Source organism: Pungitius pungitius, chromosome 11 (assembly GCF_949316345.1).
Source record: "Pungitius pungitius chromosome 11, fPunPun2.1, whole genome shotgun sequence".
NCBI classification, from domain to species: Eukaryota; Metazoa; Chordata; class Actinopteri; order Perciformes; family Gasterosteidae; genus Pungitius; species Pungitius pungitius.
This window is the reverse complement of record NC_084910.1, coordinates 7,260,112-7,272,826: the sequence shown is the minus strand read 5'-3', so window position 1 is coordinate 7,272,826 and position 12,715 is coordinate 7,260,112. Positions and strand designations below refer to the sequence as shown.

Sequence of the window (12,715 nt, the reverse complement as noted above, 5' to 3'; positions counted from 1 at the left end):
GTCGAGGGCAAGGAGGGAGGACTCAAACGCAGAGTTGATGAAAAATAAAAGGGCTTTAATAGTCAAAACTCAAAATCAAAATCGCTCCCACCAAAAAGGGGAGGAAGGAGGAGAAAACAAAACCAACAAACAAAACAGGGACCTGGACTTGAAAACACAAACCTGACTTACGTGACACATGAACGCTGACATGTAATGACGCCACACAAGACAAGGGACTCAAAGGGCTTAAATACTCAAGGGAGGTGCAGGTGATTGGACACAGGTGGAAACGATCAGGCACGACAGACAATCACAAGGGAAGACAGGACAAGGCAGGAAGTGAAGTTACCCAGGAACACCAGAGACATGAAAACTACAAAATAAGACAGAGCAGACCCAAACCGTGACAGAACCCCCCCCTCAAGGACCGAATTCCAGACGGTCCTAAAGGGGGGCAGAACCATGAAAATCAGACAAGGGGCGGGAGGGTGGGGACCCGACAGCTATGGTCCGGCGGCCTGCCGGGGCGGCGGCCGGGCGTGGGGTGCTCTGGGGGTCTGCCGGGTCGGCGGCCGGGCCTCAGGGTCTCGGGGGGTCTGCCGGGTCGGCGGCCGGGCCTCAGGGTCTCTGGGGGTCTGCCGGGTCGGCGGCCGGGCCTCAGGGTCTCGGGGGGTCTGCCGGGTCGGCGGCCGGGCCTCAGGGTCTCGGGGGGCGCCGAGCTGTGCGACTCCGGCGTCGTCGTGGCGTGGGGCGTCGAGCTGTGCGGCTCCGGCGTCGTCGTGGCGTGGGGCGCCGAGCTGTGCGGCTCCGGCGTCGTCGTGGCGTGGGGAGCAGAGCTGTGCGGCTCCGGCGTCGTCGTGGCGTGGGGAGCAGAGCTGTGCGGCTCCGGCGTCGTCGTGGCGTGGGGCGCAGAGCTGTGCGGCTCCGGCGTCGTCGTGGCGTGGGGCGCAGAGCTGTGCGGCTCCGGCGTCGTCGTGGCGTGGGGCGCAGAGCTGTGCGGCTCCGGCGTCGTCGTGGCGTGGGGCGCAGAGCTGTGCGGCTCCGGCGTCGTCGTGGCGTGGGGCGCAGAGCTGTGCGGCTCCGGCGTCGTCGTGGCGTGGGGCGCAGAGCTGTGCGGCTCCGGCGTCGTCGTGGCGTGGGGCGCAGAGCTGTGCGGCTCCGGCGTGGCCGGGGGCGCCGACCCAACCCCTGACCCCACCCCCCCTTCAAGGACCGACTTCCAGGCGGTCCCAAGAGGGTGGGAGGGAGGGGTCATGGTCGGGGGCCGTGGGGACGGGGCTTGAGGGGTCATGGTCGGGGGCCGTGGGGACGGGCCTGGAGAGGTCATGGTCGGGGGCCGTGGGGACGGGCCTGGAGGGGTCATGGTCGGGGGCCGTGGGGACGGGCCTGGAGGGGTCATGGTCGGGGGCCGTGGGGACGGGCCTGGAGGGGTCATGGTCGGGGGCCGTGGGGACGGGGCTGGAGGGGTCATGGTCGGGGGCCGTGGGGACGGGCCTGGAGGGGTCATGGTCGGGGGCCGTGGGGACGGGGCTGGAGACTGGAGTCTTGGGGCCGGAACGGGCGGAGACTGGAGTCTTGGGGCCGGAACGGGCGGAGACTGGAGTCTGGGGGCCGGAACGGGCGGAGACTGGAGTCTGGGGGCCGGAACGGGCGGAGACTGGAGTCTGGGGGCCGGAACGGGCGGAGACTGGAGTCTGGGGGCCGGAACGGGCGGAGACTGGAGTCTGGGGGCCGGAACGGGAGGAGGCGAGGCTCTGGGGGCCGGAACGGGAGGAGGCGAGGCTCTGGGGGCCGGAACGGGAGGAGGCGAGGCTCTGGGGGCCGGAACGGGCGGGGGTCTTGGGGCTGGGGGCGTGGGTCTTGGAGCTGGGGGCGTGGGTCTTGGAGCTGGGGGCGTGGGTCTTGGAGCTGGGGGCGTGGGTCTTGGAGCTGGGGGCGTGGGTCTTGGAGCTGGGGGCGTGGGTCTTGGGGCCGGTTCGGGCGGAGACGGGCGTGGTTGGCGCCGTCGCTGCCGCCGAATGCGGAGGTCCAGGGCGTGGGGGTCGTACCTGGCCTGGAGGCGGGCGGCCAGCTCCAGGACCTGTTTCCAGCGTGCGCTGAGGACTGGGGGCTGGACGCTGGCCTCCATCGGCGAGGCCCAACCTGGGTCTGGAGAGCGGCGAGGGCGGTGACCGGGGCGCTGCCTGGAGCCTGCTTTCGAGCCAGGGTTGGCGTTGCGCCGGGCAGCCAGCTGCGTGCCGTGTGGGTCCCCAAACGCCAGGCGAGTTCCCAAAAATGGGTTTCTTGGGTCAAACCCTGCTGAGTCCTTAGGAGGTGGCGTCATTCTGTCAGGGGGGGACGCGGTCGAGGGCAAGGAGGGAGGACTCAAACGCAGAGTTGATGAAAAATAAAAGGGCTTTAATAGTCAAAACTCAAAATCAAAATCGCTCCCACCAAAAAGGGGAGGAAGGAGGAGAAAACAAAACCAACAAACAAAACAGGGACCTGGACTTGAAAACACAAACCTGACTTACGTGACACATGAACGCTGACATGTAATGACGCCACACAAGACAAGGGACTCAAAGGGCTTAAATACTCAAGGGAGGTGCAGGTGATTGGACACAGGTGGAAACGATCAGGCACGACAGACAATCACAAGGGAAGACAGGACAAGGCAGGAAGTGAAGTTACCCAGGAACACCAGAGACATGAAAACTACAAAATAAGACAGAGCAGACCCAAACCGTGACACCATTGGTCTTTATGATTTTAAAGTCTGTGCTAATTTCTTTGGGCAGTTGGTAACCTAAACTTAACTTTCCATGTGCGGGATGTAAAGAACGAATTATGTTGTGAATATGCATCAAATTAAGTAATAATTTTCTACTTCATGATCAATGAACTCATTGTTATTTTTTTAATGCATTTGTTTCATCCAATAAACGGTTACTTCTGAAAATATATGAAACAGTATCTGACTGGAAAAAAGCGCCGGAATAAATCCATAACAATTATTATTGATCAAAGTGTGAAGAGTAGAGGAAAGAACAGGTCCTCACCAGAAAGATTACAAATTCTTTGGTGCTCATGACCATACTTGCCAACCTTGAGACCTCAGAATAAGAGATATTCAAAAGGACCGGGAGGCGGTGGGGTATCGTCATATATATTTCACACACAAAACAACGCAAAAAAAAATGTCATTCATTTATTTCACAAATTCAATTTCTTAAGGGTTCTCCTCAGGAGGTTAGACTCTAATTTGTACAATAACACTGCTCTACTCATGGTTGTATTTGAAGGTGCAATGCTTCGCAGCCTGTAGCACAGCCCTTGAAGGAGCGTAGCTATGAGCAGCACCTGTGAAATTAAATTTGCAGGAAAGGGGGGCGTGTCATCGCCCGGCTGGCACCTGTAGCCATGACACCTCTTTGCTAAGAGACGAGTGGCAGATGCAAGATGCTCCCTCCCTTTCCCCCTCCCCCTTTACTTGCGTTAGTCTCATCTTTTTCCGGTCTAATTGCCGCGCTTGACTTCAAGGTGTAACCTTTATTATTGTTCGGTCTGAAACGGCATGCCCAGTGACGGATGGTGTAGCAATATTGTTGTCTGGATGGAAATCAGGTTAAATTCTGGAGAAAGGTCGGCCCGGGAGATTTTCGGGAGGGGCTTTGAAATTCGGGAGTCTCCCGGAAAAATTGGGACGTTAGGCATGTCTGGTCATGACTCTACGGCAAAAGTCATGACAATGTGATAAGAAGGTGTCAGGGTAGATTACAATGTTTGTAATGAAAAAGTCTGATGATGGAATGACTAATGCTATCATCTTAAAGTCAGAAAAAGATGGTGAGTGTCTTTAGCTTTTGTAATGCATCCCTTGGTTAAACAGAATATTTAAGCAAATCCTTGGAAACTTGTTGGACTGCAAAAAAAATGGATGGGCTACATGTAGCATATTCCAGAGCAAGGGAATGGTACCAAATGCCACTGCCTTGTCCCTAAAAGATACAGATTGATTGATGGATTGATATATCGATGTATTGTGTTGATGACTAATGAGGAACAGAAGCCAGTCCTGGAACCCTGATAGCGGCTCCCCGTCTCCTGACCAGCAAAATGTAGCTGTTACAGACATGGCCCTATTCTGACTCAGACATGGCCACTGCGTTTATCGGCAGCCAGCACTAAAACAGGTTCTGGCTCGTTGATGGCTGCCAGACCTGGGCCCAATCTGGCATTATAGAATTGGGCCTACTCTGGTAGAGACATAGCAGCTGGGTTTATCTGCCACCAGCCCTGCCGTCATTCGTGTAAGAAAATTGAGTCACGTGTCTGCATCTTAATGCGGCTTAATGACGAACACCATCGGAAGAACGCTGCTGCACACTCTGTTTAATACTTCGGACGCACGCTCTGCATGCTCTCCTGTGTACGTGCACGTGTCTGTGTGCGCACAATAGTCTGCCTGTGTCCGTCGGGGCGATAGTGCTGCGCGCTGTGAAAAAACTGCCGACTTTAATAATGGGGGGGGAAACACTGACTTAAATAAACAGAAGGTAGATGGCTAGCTAGCCTCTGTAGCTACACAAGCGGTAGGCTATTGTTAGCTGCTGCGATGACGGTGTCATCACAGTGTGTAAAGTGTTTCAATCGGCTCAGGAACCGAAAGCAAGCGCCAAAATCTGCATTGCGTTTCGGTATGGTAGGTACCGGTCGTGCAGGAACTGATGCTATATTGGTCTCTAGTGTATTTTCCTTGTGACAACCGGCTTTGTTTTCTGCACTTACAAAAGTATATTTGTGTATTGAAACAATGAGTCTGCGATTGAGTCCGATTTGTATAAAACTGATATAATACAGTGACATTTGCTATAATTTAATACACCTGTTTTACAGAAACAATATCTTCTCAAAATTCTACATTTGAGTTTATATTGACTGTAATAACAGAATGCTATGTTATTACTGCTGGTTAACAATTTAGTGATTAAAAAATGAAAATACAGATTAATAGAGTATTCTGCCATCTGCCAGGCCAAAGTGAATGCTCATAAAAGGATGCAGGGTCACAGAATTTGAGATCAATGCCGTCTCAGTCCCACCATTAATCCATGTGTGGCTGTCTCAGCCATGACCCACTTTGGCCACTTACTGCCCATAGGATGTGCATGGAGCAAGAGGAGCAAGTGCTCATCACAGCCCTGTCATTTCTACTCCACCATCTTGCTCCATTCAAGCTTATTAAGCAGGACTTTTTCTCCGGAGAGCACAACACTGGGAACTAACAATATGGACACATCCTTGGGTCAGGTCTCAACGCTCTACTTTCTGCTTGAGTGAACCAGGTGGGGCTCCTTGAACTGTGATGAGAGGTGAGGGAGGGGAACGAACTGTCTTCATGAAAAAACACAACTTTTATGAATTCGGCCAAACAACTTGAACAGGACGGATTTCTTGTTCGATAACAATAATGCTGAATCTTCTCAGAAGGCAGGATTGCTGCTTCTCTTTATCATCACTGACGCCCAATCCCAATCTCCACCCTCATGCACTGACAGTTTGAGCCGTGCTTCTGCTAACTCTGAGGGTTCAGTTCTGTCCGATTGTCAAATCCTTCTCTGGCTGACATTTTGACCACTTTATGAATCCTTTGCGGGAATTACCTAAAAGTCATTGCAATGTGGCTTCAAAAACAGTATAACCAGTAAAAACATCAAAAAAGGTAAACAAGGACAACAGAAATTTAAAGCAATTTTGACAAAATGAAAAAGTAAAGGGTCACCTCTCATCATCTCACAGACTCTTACACTCAACTAGGTGATGTCAGTGAGGCCGTGAGGGGTCAGGGTTCAGGGTTTATGGTGGAAATTGAGATTGGGCCAGAATATCTTTAGACTTTTTTAAAGACAAGACTTTTGATGACTCTGTTTTGCAAAGCAGGGACACTCATCTTGTCACCATTTTGAAAAATGTCCTAGAACAGATAATTAATTGACTAATCCAAGAAACAATTGGCTTAAGGAGGAATCATTTGTTTGTTATATACCTTAATTCATCCTCCCCATACACCTCATAGTTATCTGTTGGGTGTATGGGGCATCGGAGGCAATATGCCAAAAATGCTGTTTATATGACTATTTTCAAAGTTACTGAGCAGTACAACACAACTAAATAATTAAAAATATATGAACATTTATACACTTACCGGCTAGTTTATTAGGGACACCTTGCTAGTAAAAGCTTGGACCCCCTTATGCCATCAGAACTGCCAAAATTCTTGATGGCAGACATTTTGGTCCATACTGACATAATTGCATCACACATTTGTGGCAGATTTGTCAGCTGCACGTCTATGATGCAAATCTCCTGTTCCACCACATCCCAAAGGTGCTTTATTACACCAACCGTTTTTATATAGGATATTATGTTGCAGACCGGTCTTGGAGGTGTGGCGGATAAACATGATGCAATACCCGACCAGCAGGGGGGGTCCGCTGGTGGGCAGAACGCACCGACTAGTGGGCAATTGTACAAGGTGAAAAAACCCGCATGGTACTGCTTGGAAAATATGTGAAGAGGGACTAAATTGTATAAATGAACAAGTAATCACTTCAGACACTGTGTATTTTAGACACTATAAACATAAAACTACACACATTTGATCAAATATGAGTTTTCATTCAAACTAAACAATGACCGTGCAACTGGTGTGTTAACTGCATGCCAAATTCATCAGTGCACACAAGGCTAAATGGCCTCTCAAGTAACCAAAAGACATTTGTTGACAAATTATGCAGCACTAAAATTGATATTTCTGAAACTGAATCTGACACCGTGGCTACACCACATGACTTTCAGCAAACTTAAGTGAACGATGAGGCTTAGTCACTACCAGGCCTGTATGTTTGGACAGCCCAAATGGCGGCCGTGTCTGAAAGTGTTTCATCTGTAGTCCCTGGTTGTCCCTGGCATTGGCTGCTTTACGAAGATATATAGCAAGTTTATTGTGCTCGGGTGATACAGCATCCTTTCATATGTCAAGTAGCAAGACACACCTTTGCTTACTGATTAGCTTCTTTTGTGTCATCACAGAATTTAACCTCACCTTGACAAACTGCATTTTAAAATGCTATAATAATGCTAAAAACAAACAGAAGAGATAAATATCTATACAATACAATAAATACTAAATGTACAGTATACAAAATATGTACAAAAACTAAACTAGAAGACATCTGAATGTAAACCGTCCTGCATAAAACGTGATTTTTGTGCCTTTTCAATTTAAATTCAGCAATTATGATTATGCTGTATCAATTTGTTTGGGTGGTAAAAAGCAGCTTTGTCATGTCACCATGAATGAAGCACTCTGGCTGTGCTGGAAGTGACACACTGCCTCTCAGAGTGGAGGGTTCACAGCAAACGGAGGGGAGAGATTAGCCTAAAAGACAGCTCTATTAGAGCCTTAACCTGGGCTTTGATCATTCCCTGAGCTCCCCTTCAGATCAGCCTGAGCAACAGACAGAAAATCTGACAGGCTGCTGCTCTACACCCCCCATCACCACCACCTCCAGCAACGTCCATATCTTTCATAATATAGCCAGGCGTCACTGTGATCAAAGACCCCCTTTTCTGGGGACTGAGGGCTCACAAAAGCGAAGCCTGGGAGAGAGAAGGTGAGCCTGTCAGACTGAGTGAAGGGCGAGTATCTGGGGTTACACATATGAGTACAGTATGCTGGAGTCCCCAGAGCGGAAATTACATGTGATGTCTGTGTTGTCTCACTGCTCTTTCACAGGCTTCTGGTGAGTATCCGGATTGTAGTTGGTACAAATGTAAACATTATATTGAATGCATACTACAAGGCAGACAGATAAGAGCCTATTCATTTGGGCGCTGATTCGCCAAATAGAGAACACTGGATAGAAAAAAAGGCCTTATTCCTAAAACTCATCACTTGCAGCAACGGAAGATTGCACAACATGCTGTGCTCTATAATTTGAGCTTTTTCATGAATTGGCTGATGTTGTGATTGCCGTCAACACATTGCTGCATGAATTCTCTGCACAATTACTTTGATGAAAAACAATTCCAATCGGCGTGTTAGTTAACACTGAATATGTGTGAGTAGCTTGTGGGGGCACATTTAGCATTTTTGGTAAATCATAGATGTTCCCATAACATAAACATAATGTGCAGCAGAGGCTGATGTGAATATCAGTTTTGCAGGTATAAGGTCAGCAACCAAAGTATTTGGCAAATTGGGAGGATTTACCTGATGTTTACGCTCGATGAAAAGTGACAAGATGATCAGCATTCATCCTGACTGAGAGGTCAATGGCTGACTTGCATTTCTTGACTTTCTCATTCTCAACTTGTCACACCCCTTTCTGAACCACCGGGTATTACAGCTCCCCGGTCGCAGTACACATGGTCAGCATTTTAATCTCGAATACACAACACTTGCTTGGATTTAGGCAACAAAATCAAGTTACTGGGTTTATGGAAAAATGTATGATTACACTTGAATAAGTGTATAGATTAACGAAACAGCGTAACATACAAAGATCCAAAGATACGCCACAGTTTTCCACAATAGCTCTACAACACTTGGACACAAACCACCATCTAGAACACCAGCCTCCTGGTTGAATGTTTGATTCTCCCCACAGGTTCGTCACATTCCCAGAGCAGTGGATCTTGTCATCTAATACGACAGCAGGAGATGAGTTCACATTGTTGTTACTTGAAGGCCTAATATCAGCTAAAGGGCTACAAGTTGGTATTGTACGTTGAGGGGATAAGGACTGGCTGATTAACGATTACCTCTTGGTGACAGATACTCAGATTATTATCTTTGCACACAGTTGGATTGCTGTTATTTTGGAATATAGAAAATATAACAGATCATGAAGGGAATTGTCCTGCCTTCAACAGCTCCTTTAACAGTCTTACCTAGATTCTCCCTCCATCTTTTTATAGTGTGTGAGCCTCAAACACGCACACACTTAAATCTATCCTGGCCTTTGTTGGCAATGGCATATACTTGTCTTTTACCAGTGAATCTAAACCCTTCACTCTAAAGAATGCACTGTAGCAGGTGAAAGGAAAATGTGTTTTTTAACATGGGAGGGCCTAAAATGTATAGGGAAAATGTTGTATTGTTGTAAAGTGCTACATGGAGGACATTATGAAGGGCATGAAGACAATGGAAATGTATCCTTACCTACTGGCTGGTAGCCCTGCCTCGTCAGACCTCCAAATGGGTTGCGACTGCCAAAGGAGCCTCCATCAATGGACCCATACGACATGCTGCCTGATGGTTGGTACCAAGTGTGCTGCAGCCACCATGGGAAGGAGACATACATTAAATAAACCACAAAATACATTTTATTTCTACTTTCTTGGCATTCCGGACCTAATTCCTTAAAGGTGGCATTACAGGAGAAGGATTGGTAATCAAGCTTTTAGTAGGGCTTGTACCAATCTACACAATAATGGCTCGAACTTGAGGTCACAAACACTGAACTCTAAACTATGATCATTTTCTGTTCATGCCAACAAGTATGTTTCTGAGACCCACCTCTCGCACAACTCATCAATACCGCCAATTGGCTTTCCCTCAGTCAGAAGGGGGCACAGAGGCTAACATGCTGTGATGAAAATGGGGCCACCACCTCCGATTTGAAGAAAATAAGCTGATATACAAGTGCCTTAAAGCAGGGGGTCTTGTACAGAAGTCAGTCTTGATCGAGTCATTGTAGGCTGAAATCAATCCCAGTAAGCATTGGACAAGAGACCGGCTACACTGGTCACCAATCATAGAGACAGACAACCATTGATTCTCACATTCACACACCAAGAGCTATTGACCTAAGATATGGATGGTAGCCAGAATATCCAGAGATAACATGTAACTACACACTGAACCCAGGTCCTCCTTGCTCTGAGTCAACAGTGCTAACCACCACACCACCATGCCCCCCTAGTATAGAAGTCTATAAGAAAATGGCCCATAAGAATCAAATAATGGACCATAACATAGAGTACGTTTTAGGACGGGCTTCTTTGTCATTGATCATCAATGAAGTTTAACCCTTTTTTCAGTTTATTAACCTTAATTGTAAAATTGTAGGTGGGTAAATGTTTTATGCAGTATAAGGTCGCACTTTGCCTGTCACGGCCAGTTAAACATAAAATGACTAAGGCTGCCATCGAAAATGACGACACCAGTAGTAGACCTCATTGAGGCTTCTGCACAGTATGTTATGGACAGGGTGTAACGACAGGCTACGGGGGCTTCACATTATAGGGTTTACGTTACTAGGTTAGACTTAAATATGGTGAATATACTTTTTTATTTACTGTTAAAACAGGGAAATGTAGACGTTGGAGGTGCCCATTATGTACAATAACAGCTAGGTTAACCAGTGAATATGTAGTCATCCTCTTTAGAATGTTAACCCACTTACACAAGGAGAGGAGAAGAGGATACAGAATATTCATCTGAATACGGCTGGAAAGGTCAAATCATCATGTGAACATGTGTTTCACCCGCGGCAACAGACACACAGATGAAGCTCTAATCAACAAACTCCTCTCGGCACTTGAGCATCTTTATCAAAGGTCAGAATATGATACTGGTCAAGCGGCCAACGCTCTTACCCCACCGTGAAAGACAAGCATTCAGACAAGGAGGGGAATGCGATTACACTCAAGAGTCTTTGTGCAGCCAATTGTTGTGGTGGAGCCAGTGAATCCGGCCTATAAGACTGGGATTATGGGCACGAAAGGGGGCAGAGGAGCGGCGGGCCAATACAGGGAGACGGACTCACTGGGCCACGAGAATGTTTAATCCGATTAATTTTCAGAGAGAAGGGAGATTTATTACTTTTGGCAGTCCATAAACAATCTTCCCTCTGCTTAAATTCAAGCCCAGTGACTGTGCCTCATGTCCTCTCTGAAGTGTGGAAATGCCTCGCTTCTATCTGCTTACAAGATGCACAGCAACACACACACACACGCACACATAGCTTTGTCTTCACTTCTGTGTAGATTATAAATCCCTGTAGTTGTGAAAGTGATGTTGAGTGTCAGGGTCATTAGGGGGTGATTTAAAAAAAAAAAGATCTGCTGCTGTCCCATTACTCATGCACTCGATGGCATCATCCCATGTGATGTCAGCGCAACTCTGTCGTCCGAGTCAGAGTCCTACTTTGAAGCATGATCCCCATATTTTTAGTGATTGCTTGTCCAGATGTGTTAGAGGAGGAACAGATACATCGTGGTGGATTTATTGTTCATGGTGCTTTAATTTGTGTTACTTATTATCAACCCTCAACATCACAAGTTAGTGAGGCTGAATACACAGTAGCACGGATCACTCACTTGTGTTCACAGCAAGAGAAATGAACCATCTTTTAAATGACAGCTTCAGCTTGGTTACTCTCTTTAGCAGCTGGATTGGTTAGTGCAGTGTTTAAAACATTCTTATTTTAGACTGTTCAAATAACACATTAATCTACTAACATGTTGGTTAAAGCAGTTTTACAGCACACAAAAAACACATTAACCATTATTTGGGAGTGCCAGCACATGAAATGCAACTGTTGGCTGGAGACAGTCCGGGCTTGTGCGGAGCAAAAAGGCGCTTAGCGTTGGCACACAGAATACAACAATAAAAGAGTGGCCTGCACCCCTGTGTGACACTGCAGGACACAAAATGATAGTGAATGCAGGCCTGGCAGGGTGGATTGACTGGCTCCTCAGCAGCTCCCTACCCCATTGGTTTCATTCAGTCCCCTGCTCTTTTCACAGCTGCCATTATCAGCAACACAAGGCTTAGCTTAGCCAGAGCAGGCACCGGAGCAGAAAAAACTCACACCCTGGGCACAAATGTGCCGTTTATCACTAAAAAGCAAGAGCCGACCTGTAGCAAGGCTGTATGGCGGCTTGGACTCATTTGTATTTTTTTAAAGGATGACTTCAATTATTCTAGACAGGGCCATTTCAGGTGTAAATGTTCATTACTTGAATATTCAACCATGTTGGGTCTGTAACCCTGTAATTGAAACAAAAGGAGCCAACATCCAACAGTCTGATGTGAAATAAACCTCACCTAACTCCGGTCAGATGTCAAACAATCTCACCTCTCATGTGTGAGTCTTAAAGGTTACTTCCTGTTCAATGTTGCTCCTCTCCAGCTGTTTGGGAGATCCTTCTCAACATCTCCTTCTGTCCATGCTGCTTGGTGTGTGGGACATTCCTGGTGCCATATAGAAGGTGAGTGCTGTTCCATAGTGCTATAATAATATATTTTTTGGATCAGCCATGGCGAGTGAAGTTGGTAAACTACTTCATATCGAACGGTTCTGTGACAATCAGGATTCCTTGTGATTAAGGAATAATCAAGGTATTTTGCTGTGGATATTGGTTAAATCAAGTCAAACATTCCTACACATAGAGAGGCACTTACAGCTGGATTTAAGACTAATTGGAGTCTCATTCCCTCACTCACCCACTCATGACTCACATCTATAAATGAAGAAATAAAAAACAGAAACCGAATCAATCCTACTGTCTTAATCACCTCATCAATCATCATGTTGCAAAATGGCGAGAATCAGTGTTTTGCATAACAAGTCAACTTTAAGTAATTGGCATGTCATTGCTTATTATGATGTTATTAACCTGCAAATAGTTTCATTGCATGATAATGTAGCTTCACCATTTCTGGTCTATTTGCCAATGA

The 12,715-nt window shown here is 47.3% G+C and overlaps 1 protein-coding gene across 7 annotated transcripts in view; it reads right to left on the bottom strand.

Moving 5' to 3' along the window:
- tsnare1 (T-SNARE Domain Containing 1) overlaps nt 1-12,715 on the bottom strand; it is a 161,088-nt gene that overhangs the window by 126,541 nt on the left and 21,832 nt on the right. For all 7 annotated transcript variants that reach the window (XR_009957046.1, XR_009957045.1, XR_009957047.1 and 4 more), the window contains exon 2: nt 9,191-9,302. Coding sequence is in view for 3 of the 7 variants with exons in the window: in XM_062565319.1 (XP_062421303.1) it covers nt 9,191-9,275 (85 nt within the window). In the remaining 4 variants the exon portion in view is untranslated. The remainder of the gene's footprint in view (nt 1-9,190; nt 9,303-12,715) is intronic.